Source organism: Amphiprion ocellaris, chromosome 20 (assembly GCF_022539595.1).
Source record: "Amphiprion ocellaris isolate individual 3 ecotype Okinawa chromosome 20, ASM2253959v1, whole genome shotgun sequence".
Classification (NCBI taxonomy): domain Eukaryota; kingdom Metazoa; phylum Chordata; class Actinopteri; family Pomacentridae; genus Amphiprion; species Amphiprion ocellaris.
The window spans coordinates 6,579,078-6,593,953 of record NC_072785.1 but is presented as its reverse complement, the minus strand read 5'-3'; the positions used below and the strand labels follow the sequence as shown (position 1 = coordinate 6,593,953).

The window sequence follows — 14,876 nt, the reverse complement described above, 5'->3', positions numbered from 1 at the left end:
GAATGTTGAATGAATGTGTTCAGTAAAGACATTACCTTTGTCAATACCCTTGACTTAGATGAACATCAGTTCACATCTTTTGACAAATTAATGCAGAAAACCATGAAATTCCAAAAGGCTCACATATTTTTTCTCGCCACTGTATAAAAGCATCATCCTACTGACCAATTCGTTATCTTGAAAAATTTCATTAGTGGTCCTAGAAGATCTCAAGGACAAACATCTGAAAGATGGAGGCTAAAAATGTCTTACTTGCAATAAGAATGACACTTAATGTGAGATTACTTAGATCATATACCACATCATGACCATGAACATAGTTAGATTTTATTATGTAATATAAAATGTAATGTAGTAATATGTCTTTTTTTAAAGCAACATGAAAAGACTACATTTGTGATTTTGTTACTCAGTCTTGTAATGCGGGGCTGCACAGTGGTTCAGTGGCTAGCAACGTCAGCTCACAGCTAAAAGATCCCAGGTTTGCATCCCGACCTGATCCTGGAATCTTTCTACATGGAGTTTGCATGTTCTCCCTGTGCAATATGGGTTCACACTGGGTTCTCCAGCTTCCTCCCACAGTCCAAAAACATGCTGAGGTTAATTGGTGATTCTAAATTGTCCGTAGGTATGAATGTGAGTGTGCTTGTTTGTCACTATGTGTGGACCTGTGATAGACTGTTACCTGTCCAGGGTGTCCCCTGCCTTCACCTTAAGTCATCTGGGATAGACTCCCCCCCCATTGTAACAGTAAGCCTGGTACCCCATACTCCCGCAGTGCCCCCCACAGAGCCCCTCGGGGGACACGATCGTAGGCCTTCTCCAGATCCACAAAACACATGTGCACTGGTAGGTTGAACTCCTATGACCCCCTCAGCAGCTCCGCAAGAGTAAAGAGTTGATCCACCATTCCACGGCCAGGACGGAATCTGCATTGCTCCTCCTGAATCCGAGGTTCGACAATCGGTCGGAGCCTCCTTTCCAGCACCCGAGAGTAAACTTTCCCGGGGAGGCTGAGAAGTGTGATACCCCTGTAGTTGGCACACATTCTCCGGTCCCCCTTTTTGAAAATGGGGCCACCACTCCGGTCTGCCACTCCCCAGGTACCGTACCTGATGCCCATGCGACACTGTAGAGACCCACCAGCGGGTTCTCAGGTTGCCGCCACGACAGGTACCAGTGGCCTTCAGGCCACAGCTCCTAACAGCCACCTCCGCAATGGAGGGTTTGAACATGGACCACTCAGATTCCATGTCTCCAACCTCCCCCGGGATGCAGGAGAAACTCTTCCGGAGGTGGGAATTGAAGGCCCCACGGACAGGGTCCTCCACCAGATGTTCCCAGTTCACTCTCACTACATGTTTGGGTTTACCAGGCCTGTCCGGCAGCCTTCCCCGTCATCGGATCCAACTCACCACCAGGTGGTGATCAGTTGACAGCGCCCTTCACCCAAGTGTCCAAGACATATGGCTGCAGGTCTGATGATACGACTATGAAGTCGATCATCGACCTTTGACCTAAGGTGCTCTGGTACTAAGTACACTTATGAGCAACCTTATGCTCGGACATGGTGTTTGTTATGGCCAGTCCATGACTAGCACAGAAGTCCAATAACAGAACACCGCTCGAGTTCAGATCGGGCAGGCCGTTCCTCCTAATCACCTCCCTCCAGGTTTCTCTGTCATTGCCCACATGAGTGCTGAAGTCCCCCAGGAGAACTATGGAGTCCCCAGGTGGTACCCCTTCCAGGACACCACCCAGAGACTCCAAGAAGGGCGAGTACTCTGAACTGCTGTTTGGTGCATAAGCACAAACAACAGTCAGAGTTTTCCCCTCTGCAACACGAAGTCACAGAGAGGCAACCCTCTCGTTCTCTAGGGAGAACTCCAACAACGCTGTGCTCAGCCGGGGGCTCATGATTATCCTCACCCCCACCCGGCGCCTCTCACCCTGGGCAACTCCAGAAAAGGAGACAGTCCAACCCATCTCCAGAATTCTGGTTCCAGAACCCTTGCTGTGCGTGGAGGTGAGCCCAACTATATCTAGCCGGTATTGCTCCACCTCCCACACCAGCTCGGGTTCCTTCCCCGCCAGTGAGGTGACGTTCCACGTCCCCAAGGCTAGTCTACGCCACCAGGGGGCGGTGCACCTACACGCCCGCTCCTGCCTACTGTGTTAGTTGGCATAGTTGTTACTTTTTCGGGCTGTGCCCAACCGAGCCCCAAGGCTCGGCCACCAGGTGCTCTCTGACGAGCTCCCCCTAACCCTAACCCCCCCAGACCTGGCTACAGGGAGAGGCCCCAGTTTCTCTGGTCCAGACAAGGTAGCGGCCTTCCTTTTGTGTGTTGTCATCAGGGTTTTCTGAATCGCTCTATGTCTGGTCCCTCCCCCAGGACCAATTTGCCTTGGGAGACCCTACCAGGGGCTATTGCCCCGGACAACATAGCTCCCAGGATCACAGGGACGCTCAAACCCCTCCACTTTGATAAGGTGGCGATTCATCGGGGTGGAGTAATTAAAATGAATTTTAAATACTAAACCTTTATCAAGCAGCATGTACACAAAGGGACAGTGATATTGATAAGCAAATTAATTATGTGTAACACAGTTTGCGGTCATTTGCAGTTTTTCTTCCTGCTTTGACTGCTGCAGAAGTGTAATTTTTAGTTTATGTTATGAGTTTAAAATGTTTCTCTAATATCATGGTTTGCTCTTCATTTGTAAAATGTGCCACTCTGATGCCAGTAGACCAGTCCACGTATGTGACTGGTCATCTGTTGCCAGCTCTACCTCTTTCATGTGCGCATGCGCGGAGCTAAATTTTGAAAAACCTGAGTTGACTTACTGGGTTGATAAACAGCTTTGTAAAATCCCAGCGGCAGCTGTTAGGTTAAGTGAAGCCGGGTAACGAAAAGATACTCGGGGTGTGTTGAACTTGCTTAGTAATACAGACCAAAGGCCCTTGTTTATGTTATCATGGGGGCGCCTCCATAACAATGCTAGTTGGTGTAACCTCCGAAAGACTAATCAGAACAAGAAAACATTTCCACCACAACAAATAATGAAAATTGATTCAACTAGTGTGTCAATCAATTAAATAGGATATATCTGTAGCAGATTAACACACCAAAGATTTTGGAGGTTGGTGAGGCCAGACACTGCAGATCAGAGACATGTATCCCCAGATCCAGAGACACCCACAGAAAGAACAAACACAGGACCTCGAGGGAAACAGAGAGTTAGTGATATGTAATGGTGATATATAACTGTATGGAAGAAAGAGAGAGAAGAGGAGAGGAGCACTCTGGGAACCACAAGTAAACCTACAGTCTGAGAGCAATAATATGGTAAAATACTGTCTTTTAGATAAGGTCACTATCTAAAAGACAGTCACTAAGAGTTTTATATGTGAGAAGCAGGATTTTAAATTCTATCCTGGACTTTTTCCTCTCTTACTGGATCCTGTCAGAACTCTGGCTGCAGCATGTTGTTGTTGTAAGCTGGAGCAGCCATAGGAGTGCTGACAAAGACAAACTCCCCCAGCCTTGATGTGTCAGAGAATTTCTGACTTAGCTGTATGGCTGTAACCCTTTGGCCCTTGTCATTGAGGACTTTACACTTGTGTAGTTCTCAACCATCCACCATGCCTTACAAACAAGAGGCATTGTTCTGCTGTAACTTAATGTTTAACCCATTACAGATCTTGAAATTGTTGTTAATCAGTATCGTTGGATTTATCTCTGAGAGCTTATAATATTTTAGATCACAGTTGTCCATGTTCAGTGTGCTAAAATTGCAATACACTTGTATGCTCCTTTTAATCAACAGTTTAAGCAAGGCATGTGGTCTTTTCAGCTCATTTATTTATTCACTTAATTATAGTGCTTATACTTAAAGTTGTGTTGTACTTAGCTGCACTATTCTTGTTTTGTACAGAAGAAAAATTGCCTTACTAAAAATCTTTGGTACAGTATACTGGTGTTAGACACCTAAATTTTAAAATTCACACATCATATGTGCATTTCTTCAAATACTAAGCAAACAGATAAATTTCTACAGACAAATCAGTAGCCCTAATAGTGCATGGTTTGAAGTTCAAAGATCTAAACAAACACACAGGCACATTATTGACTGAGAGAGACACCAAATTAATCTGTTGAAAAGTCAATTCCTGAGCACGTGGCAGAGGTGAGTGCTGTTGCTGTCTGCTTTATCGCTGCCTAATACTCACAGTGGTTCATGTCCACAGCATGTGAATGCTGACAATTACAATTAGAATTTGATACAAAATAATATTGCAATAATTCATTGCACTTGATTGTTCAGATATTGATTGATAACCCTTAAAATAAAGAGTTGTTTTTTTCCCCTGTGAGATTTTGTAAATATACATTTTTTTTTGTTCTGGAAAGAGGAGGGGATGTTTTGAAATTGAAAAAAAAATTGAAAAAGTAAAAGTAGATGATGGCAGCTTGGCCATGCTAGCTTTAAGAGACAAGATGTATAGTCAATCAAAAGAAAATGTAAATAGATCCAACACACAATACTACTACAACACAGTGTTAGAAAATAATAAACATGTAGACACTCTTCAACTGATTGTCAGATTCCTCTAATTGTTTAATTTCAATTTGTATGTTTATTTATATGGACTCTTGTTGGAGATTATGATGGTGTGTGGATTTTATTTATTTATTTATATTTCTACATTTGTTATGGTTGTATTTTTTATTATTGACAATTTAATGAATAATAAGTCTCTGTTTACAGATCACACATGTACTTAAGCTGGAATGTTTTGACCTAAAGGGTGTAAGTTAGTTTACAATTTTGTGGATCACTTCTTGTTTTCATTTTGTAAAGATTTATTTGAAACTGATAAAAAATTAGAACAGGAAAGGTGATGAAGCTCCTTTTTAATATTACTTCAAACTGTTTACGATTTTATGAGAAGAATAGTATTCTGGCAAGTGCAGCTACAATTTCTTGCCTTAGAGGTTATAGAGGCCCAACTATGCAAGAAGGGAAGTGAGGATTTTATTCAAGATCAGGATTTCATTTGTGTGAGGTCAAGCCTCAAGAAGGAGAGTCTGACTTTATTTATTTTTTTCTTTTGAATATTCAGAAAGCCTTCATCTGTGAAAAAATACTGACGTATGGGGACCCAGTGTTCAATATATATGATTAAAAATGTGCAAAAATATTTTGGTAACCATACATAAGTATAATAATTACAATAATTAACCAATGATGTTGTGAAAACATTGAAAATAACTATGAGAAATGAATTAACGATGAAAAATGGCCTGTAATACATTTTTAAAATGTGTTTGATTTTCATTGGTTTTATGGTTACATCAAATATTTGTTCTGTATTTATTCATATGATTATGTAATACAATGTCCTATCTTTTTTCTGTCCTTTATCCTTTTCTTTTTGCCAAATGGTGTTCTAAGTGACCCTTGGATAAAGTTCATATTTACTTGCTGTAATTAATCAGATGCTATAATTATTTTTGAATAAATATCAAAATGAAGCATCAAATCATTTTACAGCAATCGATCCCTTTAAAACAAAACAAAGCAAAAACTATTAATCTGACTATAATGCGTTCTTTAGTACTATTTTTTGCAATGTTCTGCATCATTTGTGTTTTTACGAAACATTATGGATAAATAAGTGGCATGTGTTACTTTGACTTTATAAGTTTACAAAGAATATCATTGTCTGACAGTATTAGTTAGCATGGAGCATCTGTAACCCCACAACAATCATAAATCAAAAGTCGTGAAAAATAGAATCGAAAGGAACATAGTACTACCTTCAGACTCTTCTACCACTGTGCCCGATAAAAGAGCAACAGTGGCTCACACTAGATTACTCAAATCAACAAACTGAAGTTGACTAAACTCTTCTACTTTGAATTTTTACTTGACCAACTGCAGTGCGTTTTTTCCAAATCAATGTTTGAGTTTCCAACTTTCCAATAACTTTAAATGCAGCGGTAATAGCACAACAGTTATTTCTTTAAACTTTGAGCAATGGGGATATGGGAGGATATTTTGGAGTGAGTATTTTCTAATAAAATGCATCAATTTACAATTACAGTGCATGGTGGCAGACTAGTGGAAGTAGCTTTTTTTCCAGTCGTTTACAGGGCACATTAATTGAAAACCACTTGAATCTCAGATTCGGATTTTGAAACCTTAAATTAACAGTTATTACACATGACAACAGTATTCAGCATATCTCTTCTTATGGGTAAGAACTGTATGATCCACATGTAGACAGTGTATGTGATGTGTTTTCTAACTTTTTACAGTGGTTACATCATTGTATTTGTAGATTTTGGTGACACATTTTTTACACTTCACTTTTTGAGGACCTGAAACATGACTGTTACATGCAGATTCAATTTTAATTGTCTTGTTTTATGTTTAACTGTTAAAATGAGCTGTATTGTGATTAGGTTTTTGTAAGTATTGTGCAACATGTCATCTCTTACTTATCTGAATGAAAATATTGCAAAATTTTGAAGTAAAAAATACAACATTTTTTTGAGGCAGTTTTGTTAAGAAATTAAACAAAAAGCATGAAAATTACACAGTGTGGTGTTGGTGTGTAGATTTTGATAAAATACCTGTTGGAAAATTCTTTGTGTTTTGTTAAGAATCATTTAATTTGAATATAATAGAAAGTATCATAGTTTTTCATGAAATGACTGTATAAATGTCTATGTACACATACACACAGATTCTAATCAAGTACATGTTACGGAAGCAAACAGATCCTCTGAGGCTTATGCTCCATAATTATTAATGTTGATTCAGCACAGTCCAAAAGACTCAGTCAACACATTGAAAATGTGCACATTTTTAAGAACATACAGTTGTTTCTTTTTAGTACCCAAATGTAGACATTGTAAGGTGCTTCAAATCCAAAACATACTGGGCTTTGGCATTCAGTCCACTGCTTCATCGTGGCTAACTGACAAGTTTTGGCCCCATGTGACTTGAGTGGTAGATCAATGCTGATGGCTGGATCATTGATACAGTTTCACCCATTTGTCACTCGACTAGGCTGTGGAACACAACTGCTACAGCCACAATGTTAGCCTTTTCTCTTCACTTCTTCATGATAGAGGAGATATCCAGAAACATACTCTAAAAAAGACAAAAAGACAGCTTTCACTTATACAGTACAGATATATTTATCACATTTGGAAAACAAACAAACAAACAAAAAACAATGTAGTAGTGATGATCATGTATGAATTTTATTGTTAGTGTATTTGTCATGCCATAGTTGATGGATTGGACTGCAATGATTCATCCAAATATACAAGTAAATACAAAATGTGTGAGACCCATCGGGTGTTATGAGGAAAATGTGCAGAAATAAAAAAAAAAAAACTGTACGTACAGATTAACTGATTTATTAAGAGAACATAATGTCAAAGCATTTTAAGATGTCAGTAGGAATGTCAAGGACAACTCGTTGTTGTTTAGCAGATGGAATTCAAAGTATTTTCTCAAATCTTCATTGTTAAAAGATGTGTGTATGACATCCATAAATATATGTCAAATGCTTAACAGCTATGCTTAATGCCTGTGTCTATGTTTTCAAAAGTTGAGCAATTTATGCACACAAATTATTAATCTGAGAACAAGAGCTCTGTAGCTATCTGTATTTTTGAAAGACTAATAATGTCTATGATATTTATAGTGTCTAACTGTGCATTTTGTATTTTTTTTAGTGATTCCAAATTGTGTTTAAATGCCTTATGTTGAGAAGCTTAAAGTCATAAACAAAAACCTTATTTTATATAAGGTATGTCTTAAAATGGACTTATATTGCAGGTTGTAATATCTGTCTTATCTTTAAAACATAATTTAAAATGAAAGCCAGTCCAGTGCCATCATTGCTTTGCTCTGTCTGTAATTCCAGCCCATGCTGTACTATTGTCGCTGCTGTTTTCCTTTTCAGATAGCCTCATTTGTTTGACATTCTGTCACAACACAAATGAGTAATTTGGAATAACTTCAGAGCTGTTTGATTTCTTCTCACAATTTCACTGTCAAATTGTGAGAAGAAATCAAACCAACTGAGCCTCAACCAGATCAACAGAAGAGCTTTATCTCCCCAATTTCTCTTTGTTCTGCTTCTATTCCTACTTTATGCAATTATTCAATTCTACTGAGTGTTTTATTCAAATTTTGTGGTTAATTTAGTTTAAAAAATACTTCTCACAATAATTGCAAGTAATTGTGTCTTATATTGTATATGTAACTGATAAAAACAGTTATGGTCTCAAGAACAATGACAGATCAAGCTTAAATGGAAAATAATCTGCTCTGTGTTTATCAGGTACACAGTGATACGTAACTTAGCTTCTGAACTCTAAATGTCTGAGGTTTATGTTACTGATTAATGTGCTATGTTATGAGACAATGTCAGCTCTTTACTTGCCATTGACATTCTTCGACCTCCAGCAGGCGGCATCATGGGCATGTCTCCCTGAAGGGAGCCCAGTTCATCTGACTCCTCTGAGGTATGTAAGGAGGGACTTGTGGAGCCACTCACGGAGGACAAGCTTTCAGATGGTGGCCTGATCATGAAGCTGGTCTTCCTTGGATTGGGGATCAAGTGCTCGCTCCCCACCGACTCTCTTCTGTCATCTTCATTAAGGTGTCTGATAGCACTGGGCCTTAAGGTGCTACTGGACAGCAGAACTTCCAAATGGCTAGGGGGAAGGTGCTCTGTCTCTTGGGCGTTCTCATGTTTAGTTGTGTTCACTTCCACAGTGGGCATAACAGAAGTCCAGGCTGGATGGTGGTCCATCATGGCTGTATGGACCTCTGAACCTTCATTGCTTTGGGGGATTTGGATTGTGCAGTTCTGACCAGACCTGGGTGGCATCCTAGATTGGGGACAGATATAACTGCTCTGAGTGTGTCCCAGATGAGCAAGGCTGTTGTGTCTTAGTGCTTCCTGGTTGGCTTTGAGCCCACTGTTGTAATGAGGAGGCTTCATGTCAGCCTCTGGAATCACTTTGAAGGTCTGAGTCAAAGGCCCATTTTGAGGTGATATATTGCTCATTACACACAGGTGTGGTAAAGATGCTTTCTTCTTGGACTTGTAAATCAAACTGTCATCTTCCATGTACCTCTCTCCATTCAGTGCATGCTTGATTTTCCTGATGCCTAAATGAGATATTTCCAGAATGTTTAGGAAAAGTGACACACCAGCAATGGCAATCATGAAGACCATGAAAATGGTCTTCTCTGTGGGCCTAGAGATGTAACAGTCTACGCTATTGGGGCAAGGCAGTCTTTCACACTTATAGAGTGGCTCCAGTTGGACACCATAGAGTATATACTGGCCCAGGATGAAGCAGACCTCCACCACAGAGCGTGTAAGGATATGAATGATATAGGTTCTCAACAGAGAGCCCCTGAGAGGAGCCTTCTTCACCTTCCTCTGCTCGTCCAGCCTCCGCAGTTCCTTCTCCATGCGTTTATGTTCATCCAATGCTAACTCAGCCTCATCCATCTCCTCCTTCAGCTGGGCCCGTCGGCGGTGACGTTCCTTCTCCATTGCACGTATGCAGTAGAGAGCATGACCCATGTAGACCAAGGAGGGTGCAGACACAAAGATGACCTGCAGGACCCAGAAGCGAATGAGGGAGATAGGGAATGCACGATCATAGCAGACTGCCTTGCAGCCTGGTTGGTCAGTGTTGCAGACAAACTCGGACTGCTCATCATCCCATACATCCTCAGCAGCCGCTCCCAGAATCAGCATACGGAAGATGAAGAGTATGGTAAGCCAGATCTTGCCCACAATGGTGGAGTGAATGTGGACCTCTTCTAGGATGCTGCCCAGCAGGTTCCAGTCACCCATAGTCAGCTTCTTACCACTTCAATGCCACATATTCAAACTGTGGAGACACAGTGTGCAATTACAATTAATTATTTTCACAAAGCAGGAATTTTGGTAAGTTTTGCTATTAAAATTCAAAAGGAGAACTCCAAGTTATTGCAACTCGGGCTATATTTTTCTAATTTGCACAATAGTTAGATAACCACTAATCACTTATAATCACTAAAGGTAATATTGATATCTCTGATCAATGCTATAGATGACTCCAAAGAGGCAAGACACACACGCAATGAGATGATCAGACAGGTTGCCAGCAAGGTCACAGTTGAGCAGTTTAACAGCTGATCCCTAGGTAAAACTGAGAGTGAGTGCAGCAGCAATCCAACTCATAAGGCTTCATTATACAAGAAAAATGCAGAAATGTTATACAAAAAGATGGCAGAGAAAACCAAACTTTGTAATTCAGCTTACTATAGCTGGGAACACATTTGTTTTCATGCCAGTTCAGCCTGTATTTGTTTCCCCATTGCATCTATTTTGAGCATTGTTATCTCTCATATCTCTGCAATTACTTGAGTAATTCAAGCCAGGGATATGTTATAATTCACTGATGGCATACAAACTATCAGATTACAAGATGGCATCTCATTCATTTGAGCCCAAGATTATGATGAAGTGTTGCTTATGCTAAAAAGGTTTTTCAGATTTCCATCATGTTCCAAATGCTTTCACAAATTTGGGCCCATTGACAATGTGATTGAGCATCCTTCTCTGTCAGACCCATGGACTGCCATAGATTACTGCAAGCTGTCTTCCTTCTAGCTGGTTCCCTGCAAAGTTTAGGAGAACCATATGATATGGTTCTCCTAAACTTTCCAAATGCGGTTAGACTTGATAATGTAAAAAGTCATTTAGTCAAGACTGTAACCGTTTTTATATTGATTGAGTGCTGGGAAAAATGCTCATAATCAGTCTGCATCACATGATGAATGTGAACATTGTAGTAACACAGTTAAGCCACTACCCCAAAATGCCACACAATTGCGCCATCAATGGGGGTATACACAGATCTATGCCAGAGTTATTTACTATATACTTACCTAAAACAGCCACAAATATGAACATCTTACACAGAAAGATCAGTCATGTTTAAGGCAATCCTTGGTGCTTACTGTGCACAGATTTTCACTCCACAATTTTGCCTTTAAGAAAGTTCCCTTCTCAATCTCAGGAGAAATGTTGTGATCAGGACAAACTCAGAGAATGAATGTCCCTTCCCTTGTTATTTTATAAACTAGTAACTACATAGCTCACATAAATATAAAGCAAACAAACAGGGGGTATTTGTGAGCTTTGGCGGCAATGAGATAATATTGTCAATCATATAAATATCAATTATATCAACATATCACAGCTCCCATTTAGAAGGCATTGAAATAACATTAGGTAAGTTGATACAAGGTACAAAGTCAGCAGTGAGTCTAGACCTGCATTACTCACTGGCCCACCAATGTAAATGATCAAATTACATGTTGCAACAATAAATGCTAGAAAAAAAATAGAAGGAAAGAAATAAACAAGAACTGGATTTACATTTGGCTTGTGTATGTTGAATTTATTTCTAATTAAAATGGAACTGCAGAAACAGTGGTTGTGTTAATGTTCAGAATTGGTTCCTATGATTCAGTCAGGCTGACATTTCCCGTCACTGGGCAGGCTAGCTGGCTTTTCAGGTGGTCTAACATTCACAACAACAACAGTTAAACAAAGTTCTATAATGTGAAATAAAAAAAACAAACAAGTAAGAGGTGACACGCTTCTATCGGTCCACCCAGTACACCCAGTCCAATTCTTCAGAAACCACAAGAACAAACGGATGGCTGCTTGCTTTCTAGTGTTAGAACTGCCTGCTGGTCAGCTGGTCAGCCTGACGTGAATTCACCTGTCGATTTACCTGCAATTGATTAATGTTTTTAACATTAAAGTTTTAAAGTATTTCCTTGCACAATCAAGGATAGAAAAATCAAGATGCTTCTCATCAAATTGGTATGGAAGGATATTATTTTGAAAAAGAGATGAAGCTAACAGAAGAGCTGATGCAGAAACTGGACTTCCAAGCTTAGACATTACTACTGGGTCCAGGGAGAGAATGCTCCCTTACAAGGCTTAACCACAACTAGTTTGAGAAAAGCAACAAATGTGAGAAATAATTATGACCTAAGACATATTTAGAGTAACACTTTAGACAGACAACTGACAGAGCTGGACAATATTCTGCAGGGAGACCATAATGGAATACTGACGACAGTACAATTTTTTTTTCACCCACAGTCTAATAAGTTTACATAGATTGAGTCATTGTGAACTTGTGTACATGTAATCAGTGACTCTTCAGATTCTGATAAGAAGACTTCTTTTTAAGGCTAAACCCAGGTGTTCAAACCTTGTCATATAGACCATGAAAACAAATTAAGAAGACGTTAATTTATTATTTTTTCACTATGTTTTATTGGCCCCTGAAAGGCTTTCAAAGTAAGTAATCTTGTGTAATGTTGTGTGTTGTACACTACATGCATACTGCAGTTTGCTGTTACTCAGTTTCGAGCACAGAAACAAAATTTTAAGTTGTCAACCACATTTTTTATGCCCCAGATTTTAAAGAAATTAAGAAATGTGTTGTTCTTTCTCAATTCAACCAGTGGTCAGTTGGATGTATGATTTCCTATTACAAAAGATTTGCATAGTTGGCATATTTGCTGTTACGTGTGAGCTGACCATGGCACTGAGGCAGCAATGACTGTAATAAAAGTGACTGAGGCACAGGTGTAGAGGGGTTTTAACTAATGGGTTGGTGGTTTGATCCCACGCAAATCTCCAGAATTTGCTGAAGTATCCTTGGGCAAGACATTGTACCCAGAGTTGCTCCTGACGGCAGGCAAGCACCTCTGTGTGTTTGAACGGGAAACATTGTGAAGTACTTTGAGCTTTATGATACACAACAATAAAATATAAGCTATACGCAGCTATAGAATACAGTCATTGTTAGTTTTAATTTAATACGCATGTGGGATTTGTTGAGAAGAAAAATCTGCAGTATCACCAGCATCGAAAAAACATTTACATTCAAACTTTATTGTGATACATATACATAGAAGTTGGTGTAATATTGTGACACAGCTACTGTATGTCAGAGACATGTTCTAGGTATATAATTCTGAGTTATTTACATGGCTAGTTATGGAGAAATGTGCAAGTTTTGTTTTTCCATTTTCAAAATTTCTGTATCCTTTGACTTGTGCTGTGGAAGTGCTGTGCCTGTCCAATGAGTTGTAGCAGGGTTCCTCTTGAATGAAGGAGATAACTGTCAATCATGCATTGTACAACCCTGCACAAGGCCTGTCCTGAGAGCTTGACCAGATCAAACAGCAGAACAGAAGAAGTGTGGTTTGGCATTGTCATGCAACCAAAACAAAGTGTGAGCATTTACACGAGCTGTCAAAAAGAAGGATATCACAGTATTTTGGAATAAAATGCCAAGAAACAAATATAGTCCTAAGAAGGAAAATAATAACTTTTCCTTCTTAGGAGGATTAAGTATTATCAGGTGACTCCTTCAGTGAAAGTGAATTTGTGGTACCAATTTTGAGCTTATATTTAAGATAATACACAGAAACAGTTGGACTTCAATATAGGCCTTATACTATCACTGTCCTAGAACATCCATAACAGCATCACAGCAATGTGTGGTTCAGAGGCATTTGTTTAAAAGGAAGATGACTTAACCCAACTGAATTTATTGGATTGCTGCTGTTCCAACCATATTCGGTGGTAACATATAAATTCTATTTTATGTTTGAATCTTCTAGTACTAAATGCTCTGCATAGTCAATTTTATGTAAATGTATCAGAAATTCAGCTAGAAATGTTATTTTCTTTTGACTATACCTAGAAGAAATTAAAGTATGACATTTACAACTACTGATTAGGCTGTCTGAAAACTGTTTTACATGAGTCATTCAAGGACCTACATGTTGCACACATTTTGGAACATGACATGACAGCAAATTACTTAATTTAATGCATCAAATATTTCAGACGTACTTACATATTACTGGTATGGGTTCCCTCTTGGCCTCTTGATACACTTCATCGTGTTTATATAAGCATCCCAGGAGTGAACTGTGGCTGTATAGCTACCCCATTGATGTGTTTGAAGGTCCTTTTGTGACAATCCCAAACTCTAGTCCAGATCCATCTGCTCTCCTATGTCTTTATCTCACTGTATGACTGCGTGTTCTGTGGTTACCAATGTGTTGGGAGTGCTCTCCCGTGTTACATGCAGGGTTCACAGGATGTGAATATTGATTGTCTCTCGACGGGACAATGCCCCCATCCCACTCCCTTCTCCTACAGCAGTAGTGCCAACTCCAACCAGTGCCATCAATATCACCCTTTCTGACAGAGAGCAATGATATTTGTTTATGGTTGGGCTTTCATGTAGGGCCTTCTTCTGACGATCCCAACATGTACATATATCTGAGCTAACAGGGAAGCTTAAATACAATTGTTGAATTAATTTCACCTAACTGAAGTGGGCAGTGTGATTTATTAGATTGCAACCTACCTATTATCACGCACACAGCTTTTAACTTAAGAGATGTGTGTTATGCATGTGATCATGTGTACATGTAGGTATGCCTTCCTGGCATCCCTCCAAGAACCCAACAAAGACTCTGCATGAATGCTGTAAGAGTCCTACATAAAAAGCATAAGAGGACCTTGGCATGAATAGATTTCATTTGATGTGAAATATGTGGAAAAACAACCAAAATAGTCACATTGCTGCTTTTCTTATAGGATTATTGTAGGAGGAATATTTTAATATTGGGAAATACCAATTGATAAATGGCCAAAAACTAAAATGCAGCTTTAACTTTAAAGCTTAAGCATCGCTGTTAGTTAGTCTTAACACTTTTCTTCAAATATTAGACAT

At 39.4% G+C, this 14,876-nt stretch overlaps 1 protein-coding gene across 1 annotated transcript; it reads right to left on the bottom strand.

The window, feature by feature from the left end:
- Positions 1 to 3,853: 3,853 nt before the first annotated feature.
- On the bottom strand, positions 3,854 to 14,175 carry LOC111566494 (gap junction alpha-10 protein-like). Its single transcript, XM_023267105.3, has 3 exons — positions 13,989 to 14,175; positions 8,471 to 9,941; positions 3,854 to 7,164 (listed from the first exon to the last, which is right to left on the bottom strand). The coding sequence occupies exons 2-3, from the start codon at positions 9,902 to 9,904 to the stop codon at positions 7,126 to 7,128; spliced, it is 1,473 nt and encodes a 490-aa protein (XP_023122873.1). The 5' UTR covers positions 9,905 to 9,941; positions 13,989 to 14,175; the 3' UTR covers positions 3,854 to 7,125.
- Between the last annotated feature and the right edge of the window lie 701 nt (positions 14,176 to 14,876).

Coding starts and splice junctions, on each gene's coding strand:
- LOC111566494 (XM_023267105.3), bottom strand. CDS start 9,904: ATGGGTGACTGGAACCTGCTGGGCAGCATCCTAGAAGAGGTCCACATT. Junction 7,165..8,470: donor GAGGTCGAAGAATGTCAATG/GCAAGTAAAGAG, acceptor TGTCTTTTTTAG/AGTATGTTTCTGGATATCTC.